At 45.3% G+C, this 21,592-nt stretch overlaps 1 protein-coding gene across 1 annotated transcript in view; it reads right to left on the bottom strand.

Annotated features, from left to right (window-relative positions):
• Positions 1-3,493: 3,493 nt before the first annotated feature.
• The window catches only part of LOC126236934 (uncharacterized), a 557,773-nt gene continuing 539,674 nt past the window's right edge, over positions 3,494-21,592 (bottom strand). The window contains exon 19 of the mRNA XM_049946620.1: positions 3,494-4,234. Within this exon, the coding sequence (XP_049802577.1) occupies positions 4,116-4,234 (119 nt within the window). The 3' untranslated portion in view covers positions 3,494-4,115. The remainder of the gene's footprint in view (positions 4,235-21,592) is intronic.

Genomic DNA, 21,592 nt, shown 5'->3' with positions numbered 1-21,592 from the left:
TGAACTATTTCTGTTTTTCGGGATAGTGGACCTGCCACTTTGCTGATCACGTACGTCTGCACGGCTACCTTTGAAGCCTCAACACAATTTTCATCCATTTGCACAACAACAAAAAATCGAATTACAGCAATCACACTGCAACTGGCGGTAGCAACGAGCATTGCCGTTTGCTTCACTCATTCTCAAACGACTGCGGAATCAAGAAAATGACTTATTTGTCTTCCCAAACAATTAATAGGTGACACTGCATTCGATTAACTTTGTACTGACCTGCCAACATTTAAATATACGCTAGCGGCCCTTATTTTTCGAATAATCCCATTCACGTACTTCTCCTGATTTACAGATATATCCTAAGTTCATATGGAGCAACATTTGTTTTATACAAGTTTTTCGAGCGTAACGTTGGCTTTAAACAAAACAGACAAGTGGAAAAAAACATTTATTAGGTTACATCTTTCCTACTGCTGTTAATTAAGGAATTGGCACTATACAACTGTATATGAGACGACTACGCATTAGACAGTGTGCGACAGCGACGGAGTAATCTCCTATTGTCCTACTGGACATGGTTAGCCGTTTACGTATTATCATCATATTCAGTGGACTGTGCAACGTACTACAACTGTGTAATTTGGAGAACTGTACTAAGACGACATTAGGTTTAATCTTGTTTGGTAAATATGAAAAAGAAGGTGCGTAGCGCTACATATTACGCTGTTATCGAAGGCCTTCCAGGACACCGCCACAACTGATTTTTCCATCCGACGAACACATCATCGCCCAGGAGAAAAATTCAGCAGTGAGAATGCTTTTGTAACACTTCTGGATCGAGTGTTAGCTTCTCGTTTTGATCAGCTGACGTCGGTCGTCGAGCTGAGCAAGAGATGCGCTTTGTGCGTTTAATATCGTACAGCTGCAAAAGCCTTGTACAAACTAAGTAACTCAGAATGCAGAATAATTCTAATTGCTTTGATTAGCGACAGGGAAATAGCTGAAAATGGAGAGAATTTCTAGAACAATTTGTGCGATTAGACGCAAAAATACTCAGTAATTGAGGCTGCTGAGTCAGGTACACATAAAGAGTACACGCGTGACTCATTAGCCAGAGGTCTGGTGCTGAAGGGTACAAAATGTATTACCTGAAAAAATACACCAACCAGCCACTTCTTACTGAATTTTATTTAAGACACGGCGCGTTTCGGGTGTTCCTCCATCCTCAGTTGGCGTAATATGTTCACCAATGTTCTTCTGGGTCGACTACATTTACAACGCTGCAGCTGTACTGTGCAAGCTAGTAATTCCTTTAGCTGCTACGTGTCCCGAGCTGTACATTTAGTTCAGAATCAGGAACACTCACTTTTATTCTGTCACTTGTTGTAAGTATTTTGCATTTATGCACATAACGCACACACTTTTAGATCCATCGCATGCTGAGCGACCGCGCAGCTTTCGCCATTTGGCCGACTTGCGTGTTTGTTCACATTGCAAAGGCCAACTAAGGTGAACTAAATTTTCGTATACATTCTGAACGTAATTCTGAAGTCAGTGGTGTTTGTAGATTTTACACTGCCTACCTGCCTACTGTGAGACGTAGCTATGTATGTATGTATGTATGGAAAATCGCGGTGTGGTGGTGGCGGTGATGGTATGGTTGTGAGAGGGCAGAAGGGATGGCCGTTCAGCCACGTTCTGAAAGACACAGCTACATGAGAATTCCTCACAAGCATGATGAACGTAATCAGCTAGCAAGTGCTGTACCCTGTCTGCAACCTACGCCAATGTGTATCCCCGAGAGAAATCACACTAGGACGTTAATACTGCCTCTAGCGTTCATAATGGTCTTAATTCCGAAAGGAAGAACGATCATAAGTTTCTTCAGGTACGTCACACATAGCTGCAGCCACTCACTGATGATTACACAGCATAGAGCTATCAAATGGGGGTGGGGGTGTTGAACGCAACGTTTCACATGCTGATCCATGCAGTCCCAGACACACGTTGTAGAATTAGGATCGAATGATGTAGTGGGGTAGATGAGGTGTGATGTCGTTAACTGTGCGTGAACACTTGTTGTCACTTCAAACACGGACGCATTCACAGCAAACTTATCATGAAGATTTAGAAGAACGAAAATATACAAGATATTGAAGAAGAATGCTCAAATAAACATTTTGGTTCATGTTCACGGTAACCTGAATGAATGGAGATAAGTCACGCCACAGCAGACTCCCACATATCATCGAACCAGCTCCGGTCGGCCTTTCACCCTCCACGAACTACGCGTTAAACGTCTCAGTGGGTCGCCAGTATATTCGATGCCTGCCCTTGGCAAAATTGCGCCTCGTCGGACCACATCACACGCCTCGAGTGGGCTACTACTCATTTTCTGTGTTGTTTGGGCCACTGTATATGTTCAGCTTTACGGGCCGCTGTGAGCAATGGCCTTTCGCGAGGTACCCGACACCAAATGCCCCTTGCACACAACAGCACCTTCAAATCTATGCAGGGTCCGCAGCTCGTGGTCGTGCGGTAGCGTTCTCGCTTCCCGCGCCCGGGTTCCCGGGTTCGATTCCCGGCGGGGTCAGGGATTTTCTCTGCCTCGTGATGACTGGGTGTTGTGTGATGTCCTTAGGTTAGTTAGGTTTAAGTAGTTCTAAGTTCTAGGGGACTGACGACCATAGCTGGTAAGTCCCATAGTGCTCAGAGCCATTTGAACCATTTCAAATCTATGCAGGATATGAGATATGAAGACGCTTGCTCACGATAGATTATCGTTGTTGCTACACACTAGTGAAATCAAGGACACAGTAAAACTTCTGCTCACACACACCTTTATTCTCACACGTCCATTTTACAGTTACCGTTGAAATATATCCGCTGCAGAGGGCAGCACAATGTACAGACTTAACAAAACACCAACAGATGGCGTAGGAGTCTTCATTCCCCGACATCCTCCCCACCCTGGTCCATCTCGAGGGGGATGACCAGCTGGACCGGTCGACAGATCTTCATACCATCTGGCTGGCGGAGGATGATGCACCGTATTTTACTGTCTCTGCCATGCCGCACTTCTTCTACCACAGCCCTCTTCCACAAGTGCCGTGGTTTGCTGTCTTCTTGGAGCACAACAACCTCTCCAATTCTCGGTTTCCTTTGCGAAGGGTATCCCTTCACCTCATGATATTGTCTTAGCAGCAGGAGGTATTCTGTCTTCCACCTGCGCCAGATGTCGTCATTGACCTTTTGTCTGAGTCGGAACTCCTTGGCAAGGTCCTTTCTAGTTGCTGGCTCTGGCCCACATGGAATTGTTACTAATTTCCCACCATTTAGAAGGTGGGCTGGCGTCAATGCAGTGTCGCTCTCTCCTTGAGTGATGGGTCGTGAGTTTATTGCGGCTTCTATGCTGATCAAGGTGGTGTTTAAGCTCTCTTCATCCACCTGGGAGCGACCAAGAACTTTCCTCAGGCAGCGCTTGACTGAGCCTATCATGCGTTCCCACCACCCTCCCCACCAAGCCGCACGTGGTGGTATGAATTTCCAAGTGATTCCATGGTGGGCACAGTAGAGCTGTACGTCAGTATGCTGCATGGTTTTGAAAAGCTCTGCCAGTTCTGAGTTGAAAGCTTGGTCCACATCACACACTAATCCCACTGGAAGTGTGCGGAATCGTAGTAAGATTGCTAGAATATCCGGAAGTAAATTTCGTCCCTTTTCGAGGGCATCATTCAGCGATAGAGACTCTGGCTCATGTGAGGATGCATCGAAGACTATTCTGTACTTCACACTTCCACTGATGCATTTCTTCACAATGTGGTGTGGCAGGTAGAATGTGTTTCCAGCAGTACAGTCCTCAGGTGCTACCTCTACCTGGTTCTTCTCAATATATTTCGACATGGTCTCGTGGTAAATGACCTTCAGCTCTTCATTCCCTCGCAGCTTGTTTTGTAAGGAGCGAAGACGCGCTTCAGCAGTTGTGCGGTTGCAGGAGAGAGGCACATCCTTCTTTCGAGGCAGAGATACAACTCTGCGGCCATATTCCACACAGTACGATTCTCGGAATTCCTGATAAATAGGGTGGTCCATGGGTTTTAATGCTCGCTCTTGATGTCCTGTTATCCCGATTGTCTCCAGGTCCCAAAATCGGCGCACTGACTCATCAGATATATCACTGCAGCTGCCCTGAATAACGTTGACAGTTGCTCTGTTGACGGTGGTACTTGATCTGTTTCCACTGAGAACAAAAAAATGGCTCTGAGCACTATGGGACTCAACTGCTGTGGTCATCAGTCCCCTAGAACTTAGAACTACTTAAACCTAACTAACCTAAGGACATCACACACAGCCATGCCCGAGGCAGGATTCGAACCTGCGACCGTAGCAGTCGCACGGTTCCGGACTGCGCGCCTAGAACCGCGAGACCACCGCGGCCGGCCACTGAGAACATATCCAAAGATTGTTGGGAGAAGAACCAATGATGGTGATACCTTGATTGGTTGTTCCACAGTCACGATTCTCCAGTAATAATCAGCTCCAATCAGGATCTCAATAGGTAGATCTTCAGTGTCTCCTTTAGGATCTGCGATTGGTGTACCACCCCTCAAGGCCATATCTCCTACATCTTGTGGCACTGTTGGTTGCTGTGAAAAATTATTTGTGCTTTCAAAGGCTCTTACTGATATGTGGGAATTAGTGGAGCACCCCATCATATTAAACTGCACCTTCTTCCTTGAGAGTGATGAACTGTAACTGGATTCGAAAGTAGTTATCTCGAGAGTAGTGCTTCCAATGACACTTAGTTGGAGAGATTCGATCAGTGAATGGTGAATGAAACTCGATTGACTCCCTGTGTCCAGGATGGCACGTGTCTGTCTGCTCTTACCAGTGGGTCCTGTGATACTCACACGAGCAGTCTGCAGGTATGTGAAGTTAGAAGTCATAGTTTCAATTTTATTTACTGTTGTGGTATGGCTACTACAGATAGAAATGTGGTGCTCCCCCTTACATTTCGCACAGGACGCCTTTCCCCGTTTGAAACACTGATTTCTGTTGTGGCCACGTCTCAGGCATAGAAAGCAACGGTTCATTGTCTTGAGGGCGTCGATTCTTGCCTGCAAGCTTGCAATCTTTTGGCAGTCTTGGCCCCAGTGCCCTCTTTCGCCGCAATACACACAGAAGGGCTCTGAATTCTGTTGTTTCTTCTTGTCCCTCTTCGTTTTAACCTTTACATGGAAGGCAGATGCTGTTGGTACGTAATTTTCGTGTGGTACAGTATCTCCACGAATTTTGCGTGTGTTGATAGCTCCTTCCACCTCTTCATTTAAGAACTCCATAAGGTGGGTGAGGTTCCCTTCTTCAATCTTTTGCCTTCGGGCATGAACAAGCCAATTTTTGCAAATTTCTTCAGGAAAGGCTCGAAGAAGTTTGGGTGCAAGCACTCTCCCATAAGAGTCCACATTTTCTCCTAGTGCTCGTAGTGCTTGGATGCGCTTATGGCACTCAATGTAGGTGGAATTGAGAGCCTCTGGACTGCCTGAAGTCGAAGTGTTAAGATTCTCCAAGAAATCCAGGTGACTTTGGATAATTCTGTTCCTATCCCCATATTTGGATTTCAAAATTTGCTTAGTCTGCTCATATGTATCGGCTGTAACAGCAATGCCATCGACCAAGTCCTTACGTTCCCCATCAAGGTAACCACGGAGGAATACATGCTTGTTCATTGTTGACACCATCGGATTCTCGTCTATGGAAGCTGTGAATTGCTCCCAAAATCGAGGCCAAGCTTCTATATCCCCTGAGAATGCGTGAAGGTTGATTTGTAGGCAATTGTATGTCCATACAGGCGTGTTGTTGAGCCGCTGACGTCGCGTTTCTGTCTCCTGAGCGCGCTCCTCCTAGAAGGCCTTTCGCCTTTCGGAGGGCGCGTTTGCATTTATCAGTATATTCCTCACAAGCTTCCGTGTCGGCTTCGTATTCAGAGTCATCCAGCAAGTCCTGTATTGTATCGTTGAGTCGTGTCAACTCTTCTAATGTTTCCTGCAGGCGTTCCTGGAAGTGTTCTACTTCTTCTGCAGCTGTAGAACCATCGAAGGCGTTTATTTGGCTGACGAAACGGGTCGCATTCGATCGCAAGGTCGTCCGCTTCCGGCGCAGCCTCCCCAAGTTCGTAGCTACTGCTTCTGCCATGGTGAGTTGGTGGTTTTGCCTTCTGTCGCGAGAGTGCGTTCAAGGACAAGACACCCCGTCAGTTGGATGCTATCGCTAAGGGATGGCGCTGTCCTGGAGTGTGAACCGTTAGCAGCCCCTAGTGATGGTTGTAGTTCTCAAGAGATGGTGCGACCGTGCAGTTTTCAACTTCCGAGACCTTTAGTAGTGGTCGCTGTTGCTAACAGATGGCGCTGCAGTCACCCAATACTTTAGCAAGTCCCCTTTGTGCTTTGCAAATAATACGCCAACTGCCCTCTATTGCTCTGCCACCAACAAACATGCACCAAGTGACATCACATACAAATCAATCGCCCCGCAGTGTCCTTTGCTACAGTTTCAGAGCAATGCCGCAACTTATCTGTGTGAGCTGAACGTGGCGTGACGTGACCGGATTTTGAGATTGAAGTCGCTCAAAACCTTCTCCGCCGGCGTCGAGTCCTCTTTAATGTGTAGTAGCACTCTATCTCTTCATGTTCTCCCGGGTTTCGGCACCAAAATGTTGCTACACACTAGTGAAATCAAGGACACAGTAAAACTTCTGCTCACACACACCCTTATTCTCACACGTTCATTTTACAGTTACCGTTGAAATATATCCGCTGCAGAGGGCAGCACAATGTACAGACTTAACAGAACACCAACAGATGGCGTAGGAGTCTTCATTCCCCGACAATCGTGAACAGCTGCATCACAGCAGTCTTGAAACACAAAGACAACGATTTGTTAGAGCTGTTGTTCTTTTCTTTTTTATCATATGCCATTTATTCCTTAAATCGTACTATGCTCGTTATATGGTTAGATGTTATATCAGGTATCTGAGTATTAAATGAGATGCACAGTGCTACGTGGAAAACAAGGTACAAAAATACGTTCGTTATTTCCCAAATCTGTGACTACTTGTCTGTAGAGTCTTTGAACTAGCCCAAATTTTTGGATGGCACAGACGTGCTTAATATTCGGGGAACTAGTGTGTTTACGTTGCTGAGTTGCCGGCTGTGTGTGGTGGGCGTGGTATCTAGGCAGTACGTGTGAGTGCGCAGTACGGGCGGCGCGCGAGTTAATTTTGAGGCGAGTGGCGGGTGGGAACGGGGCCGGCGGCGTCGGCGGCCACGTCAGCGCGCCGGCCAGCTCAGCTATGTGCTGCGTCGCGGCGCCACCACTGGATGCGCCGCCCTTCCCACGGACCTCGCCGCCACCTCGTCTACGCTCACTCTGGTTACCATCCTTGTGGCGTTTTCTAAGCTCGAGGTCAATCGACAATTAAATCCTCTGTCCCCACTCTACGCCACAAATACATCAACTGGCTGCAGTCAGTTCCAGGAATTTGGTCCCTGGTTTCACTTGTGTTTGGCACTCTGTTTCGTGTACCAATTCAGTCATAACACGTGTCCAGAGAATTACATTTCTCAAGTAAACACAGTTGACTATCAGATTTGACAACAACAGCGATCGGACATGTTTTTCCCATGTTCTCAACCTAATTTTGGAAGGTAATTACAAAAACGAAGTAGTGTAGGTCAAACGACGGACCTCAACATCGATTCACTCAGAAATGCCTTGAAGCATCTCTTAAACTTCTATGCTTACACATGCCTTTCCCCTCTATTTTTATGCATCTGAGGTCACAAAAACTTAATATAAATATGTACTTCGTAGTGGAATTAGGCTTCCTAATGGCTAGCCGCGCGGAAATGTGTGAATTCCTAAGGGACGAAACTGATGAGGTCATCGATCCCTAGACTTACACATTACTTAAAACAGCTTAAACTAACTTATGCTACGAACAACACACACACATCCATGGCCGATGGAGGACTCGAACCCTCATCGAATGACGCCAGCGGAAGCCGTACGGAAGGGCACAGGGTCAGCACAGTGTTCTCCCTGTCGTCGTTACTTCGCGTGACCTGGAGCCGCTACTTCCCAATCAAGTAGCTCCTCAACTGTCCCCACGAGGCTGATTCACCCTCACCAATGAAAAATCCCTGACAGTGCCGGCAGAGGAGCCCGGGTTCTGCACATACATGGCAGTCAGCCACGCTGACCACTCAAGCACGAAGGCGCACAAATTATGATTAATATTTTATTAATCCACCTGATGCGTTTGCGTTACTGTTGTGTGAATGAAGCAATGTGTTTTGTTTTCTCACATCATTAAAGTGGACGTTACCTTTGGAAACACTCGTTTAACTTTATTTCAATGTTGCACCATAATAATACGTGAAACAGTTTTGGAATAAGTTAAATGTGTAGAACCTCCCCGAATCCTGTTACCCTAAAATGATCTTTAGTTGTTATATACTATCAGTCAAAAATGGTTCAAATGGCTCTGAGCACTATGCGACTTAACTTCTGAGGTCATCAGTCGCCTAGAACTTAGAACTACTTAAACCTAACGAACCTAAAGACGTCAGACACATCCATGCCCGAGGCAGGATTCGAACCTGCTACCGTAGCGGTCGCGCGGTTCCAGAGCGCCTAGAACCGCTCGGCGACTCCGGCCGGCCCTAAAATACAATTCCAGAAGGAATGTATGGCATCGGTGGAATCAACAAGCATTCAGCGAATACTCAGCATTGCTGTTCTGCTGTTATAAAATATTTTATGTATTAAAAAAAAATATTTACGTAATATCAGTTTAGGGTCAAAGAGACTGCTGCTACGAATCGCGACAGATTTCCCTTCCATAGTTGATAATCATTATGATATTACGTCACATCATCATTCACCATCTGTGCAGCACTGAATCTCCAAGGCTTCTTCACTGTCCTTTAAATCAGTTCATCGAACAAAATATTAGTGACTCCCTCGGAAGACCATTGAGCTCGTTTTGCAGTACTGCCGATGGTGTACGGCTAGTGCCAAGCAGTCATGTGACCCTGCACTAGTGACGTTGTGTCACGACAGTGGTGTGTGTGTGTGTGTGTGTGTGTGTGTGTGTGTGTGTGTGTGTGTGTGTGTGTGTGTGTGTGTCAGCCGGTTGTACGCAATCATATGGATCGACGTGGCGACATGACAGAATGGAAGACACGAGCTACTGTGTTTGACTAGACAGTGATTAAAGTTACCCGACCTGTTGGTTAACAAGGCGCACTGTCCACGTGTCTACAGGGAATTGTGTACCACTCCCACCCATGTAACACGGCGTAGGGACAGTCGTCGTAGGAACATTCCACAACAGGGGCCGAACACGAGTGTCACGCACTGTCAATGATAACTGAAGGGTGGAAATTGCAGATCTCTTATTTGTCAAGACAATGAGAAAACAATGTATTTCTGCGATACTTTACTGCCTGCGTTATTTTGATTACCCAGGCATGTCCAAAGCAACAGGCACTGCGGCGACCACAGTCGTTACGAAACACACCACCATCAGCTGCAGAATGAAATGACAACAATGAAAATTTGTCCCGGTCCGGACAGTTGATTTGGATCCAAAAAACTGTGAAGGTATTGTAGTACAACAGAATTATGCTGCTCACCGCAGCAACGAAAAAAAAATGCAAATAAATATTTTATTAAGAACGCTCTACATTCCGTATCAAAACCTACTGGGTCTAAGTCCCAACACGGAATTTTCTAAATTTTTTAATTTTTTACGAGTGCCAGTAAAACTTAGGCAGTACAATTTACTTTTAAAGTACAGAAATACCGCAATAAGTTTTTAACTAGTAGAACTGTAGTGAACACAAGTCATTTCTCGTATATTTTAAAGTTTGGAACTCCAGAAGGAAGCACTAGTTGGCGCAAAAGACCATACACAAACTACTAACTCATGTCTGAAACATTTCATCCACGATTTGCCACAAGGATCAAGTCTACGGACACACAGCAGAGTACCGGGAACACAACAGTACTAAAAGGCGTTTTACGAAAAACCTGTTCTTAGAACGTTTTCTATTTCCACGGTTCAGCTGGTTTCGTGCCCGATAGCAACTGCCGCTGTCATTGAATGCAGGTACATCTCAACCAGTTACCGAGCGAACAATGCGAAGCGAACTGCACGCGGTGGACAATGGGAGTCGGGTACCTCGCAAAAATCCACTGCTCACAGCGGCACATACAGCTGCAGGTCTTCAATGGGCCACACAACACCCAGACTGGACGCCAGATGAATGGAGGAGTGTACTGTGGTCCAATGTGCCGTCGTTTTGCCTCTTTTCAAATGACGCGAGCCGCAGAGTGCATCGTCGGTCAGTGGCGGAGGGTTCAGTTTCTGTGAGTGTATCACATTTGTAGCTATCTCTTCCCGTCCCGAAATATAGTTAGATTAGTATGCCACGGGTACCTTAGATTTTAATAATAGTAACCATAAAGCGCACACAATGTTGCGTACAATAAGACTAAATTTTTTAGATACATAAAATACACAAAATATTTTAATATAATACTATTAATTTGTTTACATCAGTGCTTATTATATCACTTTGGCACAACATCCAAGAAATTCCAGTTCAGACAAATTATCATTTGAAAAGCATAACTCGGAAAATTTGAGAAGTTCATGTGTGGTGCAACTGATTTAAGAACTGTAACAGCAACAAACTTTCACGATTTTGACGCCATTATTTACGCAACTTGAAATGGAACTCTGCATTGAACATAGTAAGTACAATATCTCACTCAGCACTGCGCCTGTGCAGATAGTGCTGCAGGCTGTGTAAATGACGAGTCCGTCGTCGCCGCCTACGTTGGGGGTAGTCAGCCTGTTTTGTTTTTCCTCCTTTTCCTTAGTAGAAAGTCTCTCTCTTTTTTGTTTTGCCTTACTTGACTTCCCGTGGTTTTCCGATTCTAACTGCGGTCTCCCGAACCGTGTCGGGTTTTTGTCGCTGACAATAGATAAGGTAAAAAAAATGGTTCAAATAGCTCTGAGCACTATGGGACTTAACATCTATGGTCATCAGTCCCCTAGAACTTAGAACTACTTAAACCTAACTAACCTAAGGACAGCACACAACACCCAGTCATCACGAGGCAGAGAAAATCCCTGACCCCGCCGGGAATCGAACCCGGGAACCCGGGCGTGGGAAGCGAGAACGCTACCGCACGACCACGAGCTGCGGACAGATAAGGTAAGCCAGTGAATTTGTGCCTTTACCTGGATGGAATGTTACAGGTGTGGCGGCAAGCCCATCCACAAGAATAGGCTCTCGTCCAAACAGCAGAAAAGTAGTATTCTATGTTGAACATAGCTTGTAATTCAAAAAAATGGTTCAAATGGCTCTGAGCACTATGGGACTGAACTGCTGAGGTCATTAGTCCCCTAGAACTTAGAACTAGTTAAACCTAACTAACCTAAGGACATCACAAACATCCATACCCGAGGCAGGATTCGAACCTGCGACCGTAGCGGTCTTGCGGTTCCAGACTGCAGCGCCTTTAACCGCACGGCCACTTCGGCCGGCTCATAGCTTGTAATTGTCACTGATGCTACTTTTTCTTTGGAAGTTGGCTGTAACATTTGCAAATTGATGTATTTACAAGTGATAACGCTTCTAATAAAATATCTTTTTACGTTAGAGGAGTAATCGCATAAATTTCACGGACCCCTCCCCGTCTCCCCACGCATCCACCCCTGCAGGCAGGCCGCCGAGGCATTTAACTCGCAGTGTGTGGAGGGCGTACTTCACGCAGGAAGTGGTTCGGTGATGTTTTGTGGCGGTGTCTTTCGTACTATGACTTAGGGCCATTCATTCAGGCTACTGTGAACACGATTCACAATATTGATTTCGACATTATGTATGGATAAGTGTTGCCATTTTGTTCTTCATGTCCATAAATGGTTCAAATGGCTCTGAGCACTATGGGACTTAACATCTTAGGTCATCAGTCCCCTAGAACTTAGAACTACTTAAACCTAACTAACCTAAGGACATCACACACATCCATGGCCGAGGCAGGATTCGAACCTGCGACCGTGGCAGTCCCGCGGTTCCGGACTGCAGCGCCTAGAACCGCAAGACCACCGCGGCCGGCTTCATCTTCATGATGAGTATGTTATGGTTAAAAATTATTTCACTCCATCTTTGCGTTGTGGAGTAGAACCTTCTTCTGCTACTATTTAAAAATACAGTCCTTATTAACTTCAGAACGGTTCGTTTCGACACAATACGGCATCATAAGGTTATGTTAAAAAACAGAAATTTTCTGCAAAAAAGCATCCGTCTAGAAGCCATAATACCGCATAAAACGTACTAAAGGGCAACTTCATTGAGGCGACGACAGGCGTAGCATCGCAGAACAGGGTCTGGCGCGGCAGCTGTAAACAGCTGTACACTACAACGGTCCCAGAAACCCGTCCGTATTCACATAGTGCATACATATGTGCGATGCCATCCCTGTCGTCGCCTGCATGAGTTTGCCTTCAAGTGAGGTATATGCCGTATGATGCCTTCGTGACGGATGCCTTTGACACAAAATTTCTGATTTTTTTAACATAACCCAACGATGCCTTATCCGGGCGGAACGTGTCGTTCGTAAGTTAATAAAGAACATCCTACAACCTACGACTGTTTTTTAACTAGTATGTTAGGGATACTCCGATTTTCCAAGCTGGCGAGAGCCGTTTTCATAAGCCTGAGCACATACTTTTCTGGTCGGATAAACACTCAAGCAACCAATCACACCTCGAATGGCAGCTAAATGACAGATCTTCATGGTCTAGTGGTTAGCTGCCTCTGGATAGCGTGGTCCCGTATTCGATTCGTGGCCGGGTAGGAGAATTTTTTCGCTCGGGGAATTGGTGTTTGTGCTGTCCTAATAATTTCATCTCGTACTGAAAGGCGCCCGAGTCGCCGAAGTGGTGGCAAATACTAAGATTTAACCAGCCGCTCGAAGACTAATGCAATACGATCACTGCATTTCATTTCATCCCATCGAAAATGACTGTGACTATTTCGAACAGCGGCTGAAATTTCACAGCGAACATCCCCACTATTTGGTAGCTCCGTGGGATGTGATCATCAATAGTATCGAAGGAAATTGACGGAGATCCGAAATGTGAAATAATTTGGGTGAAGGTCACGGTTAAAGCAGGCTCAGACATAGTAATTGGATGTCTCTATAGGCCCCCTGGCTCAGCAGCTGTTGTGGCTGAACACCTAAAGGATAATTTGGAAAATATTTCGAGTAGATTTCCCCAACATGTTATAGTTCTGAGTGGAGATTTTAATTAGCCGGATATAGACTGGGAGACTCAAACGTTCATAACGGGTGGCAGGGACAAAGAATCCAGTGAAATTTTTTAAGTGCTTTATCTGAAAACTACCTTGAGCAGTTAAACAGAGAACCGACTCGTGGCGATAACATATTAGACCTTCTGGTGACAAACAGCCCCGAAAACAGTTAACGCAGAACAAGGAATCAGTGATCATAAAGCGGTTACTGCATCGATGATTTCAGCCGTAAATAGAAATATTAAAAAAGGTAGGAGGATTTTTCTGTTTAGCAAAAGTGACAAAAAGCAGATTACAGAGTACCTGACGGCTCAACACAAAAGTTTTGTCTCAAGTACAGATAGTGTTGAGGATCAGTGGACAAAGTTCAAAACCATCGTACAATATCCGTTAGATGAGTATGTGCCAAGCAAGATCGTAAGAGATGGAAAAGAGCCACCGTGGTACAACAACCGAGTTAGAAAACTGCTGGGGAAGCAAAGGGAACTTCACAGCAAACATAAACATAGCCAAAGCCTTGCAGACAAACAAAAATTACGCGAAGCGAAATGTAGTGTGAGGAGGGCTATGCGAGAGGCGTTCAATGAATTCGAAAGTAAAGTTCTATGTACTGACTTGGCAGAAAATCCTAAGAAATTTTGGTCTTATGTCAAAGAGGTAGGTGGATCAAAACAAAATGTCCAGACACTCTGTGACCAAAATGGTACTGAAACAGAGGATGACAGACTAAAGGCCGAAATACTAAATATCTTTTTCCTTCTCTAGATTGTCGCATAGATGAGAAAATCGTAGATATCGAAATAGACGACAAAGGGATAGAGAAACAATTAAAATCGCTCAAAAAAGTTAAGGCCGCTGGACCTGATGGGATACCAGTTCGATTTTGGACAGAGTACGCGAAGGAACCTTCTTGCAGCGGTGTACCGTAGGTCTCTAGAAGAGCGTAGCGTTCCAAAGGATTGGAAAAGGGCACAGGTCATCCCCGTTTTCAAGAAGGGACGTCGAACAGATGTGCAGAACTATAGACCTATATCTCTAACGTCGATCAGATGTAGAATTTTGGAAAACGTATTATGTTCGAGTATAATGACTTTTCTGGAGACTAGAAATCTACTCTGTAGGAATCAGCATGGGTTTCGAAAAAGACAGTCGTGTGAAACCCAGCTTGCGCTATTCGTCCACGAGACTCAGAGGGCCATAGACACGGGTTCACAGGTAGATGCCGTGTTTCTTGACTTCCGCAAGGCGTTCGATACAGTTCCCCACAGTCGTTTAATGAACAAAGTAAAAGCATATGGACTATCAGACCAATTGTGTGATTGGATTGAAGAGTTCCTAGATAACAGAACGCAGCATGTCATTGTCAATGGAGAGAAGTCTTCCGAAGTAAGAGTGATTTCTGGAGTGCCGCAGCGAAGTGTCATAGAACCGTTGGTATTCACAATATACGTAAATGACCTTGTGGATGACATCGGAATTTCACTGAGGCTTTTTGCAGATGATGCTGTGGTGTATCGAGAGGTTGTAACAATGGAAAATTGTATTGAAATGCAGGAGGATCTGCAGCGAATTGACGCATGGTGCAGGGAATGGCAATTCAATCTCAATGTAGGAAAGTGTAATGTGCTGCGAATACATAGAAAGATAGGTCCCTTATCATTTAGCTACAAAATAGCAAGTCAGCAACTGGAAGCAGTTAATTCCATAAATTATCTGGGAGTACGCATTAGGAGTGATTTAAAATGGAATGATCATATAAAGTTGATCGTCGGTAAAGCAGATGCCAGACTGAGATTCACTGGAAGAATCCTAAGGAAATGCAATCCGAAAACAAAGGAAGTAGGTTACAGTACGCTTGTTCGCCCACTGCTTAAATACTGCTCAGCAGTGTGGGATCCGTACCAGATAGGGTTGATAGAAGAGAGAGAGAAGATCCAACGGAGAGCAGCGCGCTTCGTTACAGGATCATTTAGTAATCGCGAAAGCGTTACGGAGATGATAGATAAACTCCAGTGGAAGACTCTGCAGGAGAGACGCTCAGTAGCTCGGTACGGGCTTTTGTCAAAGTTTCGAGAACATACCTTCACCGAAGAGTCAAGCAGTATATTGTTCCCTCCTACGTATATCTCGCGAAGAGACCATAAGGATAAAATCAGAGAGATTAGAGCCCACAAAGAAGCATACCGACAATCCTTCTTTCCACGAACAATACGAGACTGGAATAGAAGGGAGAACCGATAGAGGCACTCAGGGTACCCTCCGCCACACACCGTCAGTGTAGATGTAGATCATCATTGTGTGGCTTCGGGCGGACCCGGCAAATATGAAGAAACTTGTGGACGCGGAATTGAGGCAATTATCAAAGGCTTTACTGTGTCAGTGTGCTGTCTTCTGCGTGTTTACTTCCCTCACAGTGGCAGAGATGTTAAAAGCTCCACAGTGTAAAGTTCGCGAGTTTCACCGAGGAAAGATGCCGGTGCTGAGCGCCATAGGAAGAGCAACTGAAGTGTGTCCTTCCAGTGACGAGACCACGGTTTGACACGGCCTCTGAGGGGCAGCAGGGCCAAGCGGCACGTACAGCGTGCTTTAAACGGCGAGGCCAGCGAGCACCTGCCACTACGGGGCGGACAGCAGTACCTGTGTGTGTGTGTGGGGGGGGGGGGGGGGGGGGGCCGCTCAGGGACAGTGCTCACTCTGCACGCACCGCTTTTCAGATAAGATCGCGCGAGTAGCTTGTGGACTGCTTGTTGTGCAAAAACCAACAGATAAGACTTTGGCACTTCAACGTATAATCTCTGTAGCTCACACAAATTTATCCCACAAGTCGAGGTTTCGGTCACTACCAACCCAAATTGGTAAGTCAACGGCATTTGTAATTATACCGTGCTCTCCTGATGAGCGTTGCTCGGCGAACATTGGACACATGGATCCGACATAGACACCGTTCCCTCTACTTCCTTTCTACTTGCCCCATGTTAGTTCACACAGATGGACCTTGCGCCCACCTCTAAATAAATTTCGGAACAGGACCACTGAACGCTTCAGCCTTGTTTTGGCTAAATTAATACGCGAGGACCAAGAGAAAAATTCTCGGCCTGAATCGCAGACAGCGTTGACGTAAATGGTTTCCTTTTTCCATAAACGTATGTATTACTCCATAATCTATTTCAGTTGCCAATGAATAATTGTGTTACATATGAAGTTTCTTAAAACAATTGTTCTGTGTGTACTCCGTTGAAACTGGACAACGTGACGTCATAAAACTCTTCATTTTAGACGATTTATTGCAAAGGAAATCGATCCAACGTTGGTGAAGAGTTTACTCATTCGTGTCCAGCATTTACAAATGAGCACGTGGCACTTCTCTCAACTATTACCCACTATAGGGCGTCACTAAAACGTTCGAGAAGTGCACGACATCGTATTGGTCGAACGCCTATTAAAGTATGTATCAACAGTTGATGATATAGGCATATACGAAGAAACAATACAGTACTTTTTATACGAAAAGTTAAGTAAAAAAGCGTTGTGCGAGATGCGTGTCGAAGGGTGATCAACAGGAAATGACTACTGATTATTTTAGAAAGACTTCTACTTATTTTGTGCGTTTATTTGACACTACGGAAGAGACTTGGATTCATCACTTCACGCCACAAACGAAATTGTAATCAAAGCAGTGCGTAGAAGCCGGTGGCCCTACTTGAATAGAGGCAAGTGCTATAAAGTTTTTTGCAACAAAAAGTATTGTTAACTACTGTTTTCTATGCCTAGCTCTTTTATGAACAACTGTCTACATTTGCTTCGTTGGTGGACACTTGAGAGTATACCTACAGCGCTTTTCTGAGCAAGGAATACTTTCTGTCGAAGTGCGGAAGATGACTATCTTGCAGTAAACGACAGCGGTAACTAGAGTTGTGTACGGTCGACTGTTCGTTACCTCTCACAACCTTTGTGGGCAGCGTGTGCCCGAAGAAAATCAACCAAATAAAATTTTTGTTAGCACACAGACAGACTGTTAAGCGCACCCTGCACCTGTTAAAATTTGAGAAACGAGCGGTAATGTACGACATTCCCGCCAATTCACTTGCGTTCACTTTACAACACTGACTGCGGTTAACAAGTACTTCGTGCCGCTTGCGTGTCACCATACTGAGAAGCAAACTGTTACATGAACTATCACTGCTCCCATGCATGAAAGTGAAATTCAATAGACTAAACCAGCGAACTCGCAATACCACTGTAAGCGGAAATTTATCAGCATAGCCCACGCTCTTGACTGGAAGTAGCAAACGTAACGTGACCTCGCAGATCGCCCCGCAGCAGGCTGATTCAATATAGTCGTGACATCAGCTTCGCGATTCACTTGGTCGCTCCGTGACCTTGCTCACATCAACCTCTTCGGAAGAGCGAACATAGATCTTCAGCACACAGAGGTGGAAGGCGGGTGGCAACAAAATCTCCCATGTGGCGAGAGATAGAAGGTTTTTGGAAGGCTTCATGTACCGCGGACAAAAATGTTCCGTCAAAATAATGATTCTAACTATCCAATCTCAGTTCTGAAACAACTAGCCTGCTTTGCCGCGGTAACACTTGCCATATCCTCCAGTTTTACTGTTATTACTAGAAATCACGCGCAACAACGCTGAGTGTATATTTCTTTTAAGGAATTGAGCAAAAGTATGTAGAAGGAAGCTATTTATAAATTGTTTGGATATACAATATCCGAACCGCATTCTGCGACAGTCAGATTCAAATATCAGTCCTCGACTCTATCAAATGCTCCCCAGCGTTGCACAAATTATATTAAACTTACCATATCAGTATTGGCGAACATATCTAAGAAAGGGGCTGATTTTATTCGATTATGAACGTTGATGTGAAAATGTGTTCTCGAAAAATTGATAGTTTGTTTTTTGTTTCAAGTTATTCTTACTAGAGAAACAGAACATAGTTATCAGCACACTAAGCGAAGAACGCCGGTGCCCCAAAGTATCAATGAGGATGCCAACGCTTGCTTTCGAGAAGTACAGTTTTGGAAATTGGGAAATCTAATAAGGAGTCTACTGAAGTCTGTTTACGCCGTTGTTTTCGTTGTCATTGTGGCTAGTGTCACTACACGTTACGATAAAACAGGCACGACAAAGTTTTTTGTAGGCAATAATATTTTTTTACGCTTTCTCGGCTGCATAAAACATTGCAGAGAGAGCAACCACAACTGTGAGTAATGATCTTGGGGATTAAGAAGTCGCTTCAGCCATAATTTAATCTTTTTTACTATCAGGTCACAAAATGTTTCGTGTCACCGAAAACTACATCCTCGGGAGACATGTAACTAAGTCATAAGAGCTACACAGCGCGGAACATGGAAGCCAACATTCGTTGTCAGGCCAAATCAATAAACGGCTAAATGTCGTCAGTGAGTCAATTTTGATTTCAGTTAGTTGCATGTCACGTGAGGATGTGGCTTTCAGTTATACGAAACCGGCTGCGGTCTGATAATGAACAGATTAAATACGGGTGAAGAGACTTCTCACTCACACAGGCTACAAGAAAACGTAACAGCTGCTGTCCTAATTAACGGCTATTCGAACCAGAGGTGATCGGGTTGTGCACCTATTCGCATCCCACACCATCACCTTATGTGCTGGGCCTGTGTGAAGATGAAGAAAGCAACCGAGAAGACACGTGGTGCCACTCTTGCGTCCAGTGTCGCCGTTATGCCCAACAGTGTCAGCACGCCTTTCTCTGCTCCAGTGGAAATCGTAACAATGGTCAGCATGCTAACGATAAATGGTGCCTCAAACGTCATAACACTGTCCGTGTGAATACTTTCACAGCTAAAACAAGTCCGTTTCCTGACTCAATGTACGTGACACGATCGTACGATCCTGGATGGCTGACGAGAACACGGCAAGTGCCATAACGCGATTTCCCAGAAACTTCGCTTACTGGAAGAGGAGTCAAATTATGCGGACACGTGTCTCGCTCCGTTTTATCCGTACATACACGACCGTTTCTGACAAACCGACGGTCAGAATTCTCGAGGTATCTATTATCGATTAAGTAATTCAAGCGCAGCGCAGTGTCTAGCGCCGCAGCTTCACAATTTTGCGACCCGTGTTCGAAACTCTATTTTTTCTTAATTTTTGTTTTTTATCTATCTTCCTATGCCCATAGAAGATTACTACACGAATGTTTTCCAATGTACATTAAAAAACGATGTCCTTATTCGTCTACTAATGGTTTAATGAATTAATTAAAAAATGAATAAATGAACGAAAAAGTTATTTGAAACTTGTTTTCGGCGAAATTCCTATGGAGTATCTTGATTCATAATCATTTGCAAATACCAGATTTCGGAAAAGTAATCCTTTATGCGTGGTTTCCCGCGAAATTATTGACTACGCGTGAAACCTTCAGCAAAGCTAACGTTTCTTTACCGAGTCAGACTCATGCGAAGAAATGTCGTTCTGGCGCGTTGCTCATATTGTTCGGAATTTCTATCTTTCGAATCTTTGTACGGTCGGTGTCATCTATGGAAATGCACCAAATCTTCCTACAGAATGTAATAAAACACAACTATAACTGTTTTGAAATACGGCACGCGAAAGTCAGAAGCCGCGACACTAGCCACTGTGCCACCACTTGGGCTAAGCATATCGCGCGCTAAAAGACTTCCAAGTTCCGTTAAAAGCTTTGGCGACCGTTATCTCATAAATGGTCGAGTATCTACGGACAAGTGGAGACACATATTGGCTTACGGCATGTTGATAAATCTTACTTCTCGACCGTCTAATAACAACTGAATCAAACAGAATTTTCGTGCCATACGCGTTTCGCTTTTATTATTTGCAAGGCATCTTCAGCGGCCTGGAATACGTACATATTTTATTTATCCTACTTAGTTTACATTTTGGGACGAGGTATACATAGGCTATAAACAGTTTTAGTGGTTGGCTTCTCTATGATGTAGTAAAAATTTAAAATTCTACTTACAGGTTTAGTGGATGTTGTCCGACATGTGTTTTTGTTCTATTTTTGGCTCTCTTCTTCTTCTTCTTCTTCTTCTTCTTAAACACAACCGCCATTTGAAATTTTGTTTTTCGCTCTTCACAGCACTAGGAACTGGGGACTTGTTTTCATGCTACGTTTTGGTTGGTGTTTCCGACCGTCGAATATTACTGCCAAAGATCGAATGAGTGTGCGCGAATGTGTGTGCTTGTGCGGTACTTGTTTTAGTATGATTTTTTAAAATATTTTATATTTCTTTATTTATTTTATATATTTACTTTATAATTTTCTTTGTGTGTGTGTGTGAGAGAGAGAGAGAGAGAGAGAGAGAGAGGGGGGGGGGGGAGGGGGGGGTGTTGGGTTGTTTGGGGAAGGAGACCAGACAGCGAGGTCCACGATCTCACCATGACGGCCAAGGAATATCGTACACTGGTTGCAGACGATCATGTTTCCCGACAGCAGTGACATTTTTCAGCAACATAACGCGCCATGTCACAAGGTCAGGAGTGTGACGGAGTGGTTCGAGGAATGCAGTAGCGAGTTCAAAGTGATGTGCTGCCCCCCTCCTCCCTCGAACTAGCCAGGTCTGAACCCGATCGAACACATCTGGTATGTGACTGAACGTGGCGTCACAGTCCATCGCCCCCTCCCTGGAATTTACGGTAATTAGGTCACTTGTGCGAGTAGATGTGGCGCCAATTGCCTCCAGCGACTTATCAAGGCTTCATTGCTTCTATGCCACGACGCGACCCCGCTGTTATCCGTGCCAAAGTGCCAAAGGTGGACATACCGGCTATTAGGTACGTGTCGTAATGTTCTGGCTGATCAGTGTCGAGGAAGAAAGTGCACTTCCTGCCACTTCGGCTGAAGTTGAGGTTCTGAGCTGTCATACCCGCAGCAGCTCCTGTGCGACTTGGGTAAGGGTGTCAACATCGAGAACTGCAGCGCCTCCGGTAGCGTGCGTCAGAGCAGCGGGTGACGGAGGTAGGCATCTGTCGTGACGACGGCCGTCTGGAGAGACGGCCCCGCTGGAGAGGAGCCGCTCGGCACTAGCGGGCTGCGGTGCAGCCCGATGCCGCGGCTGAGGCTCGCGATTTGCTAATTGCGTCCGCGGCACAGCGGCCGTCTATTCCTGGCGGCGCGGCGGCCGCTGCAACCTTGCGGCTGGCAACCACGGCCGCGCCGTCACTGGTCTCTCC

Source organism: Schistocerca nitens, chromosome 2 (assembly GCF_023898315.1).
Source record: "Schistocerca nitens isolate TAMUIC-IGC-003100 chromosome 2, iqSchNite1.1, whole genome shotgun sequence".
Classification (NCBI taxonomy): domain Eukaryota; kingdom Metazoa; phylum Arthropoda; class Insecta; order Orthoptera; family Acrididae; genus Schistocerca; species Schistocerca nitens.
This window is presented reverse-complemented; position numbering and strand designations above follow the sequence as displayed.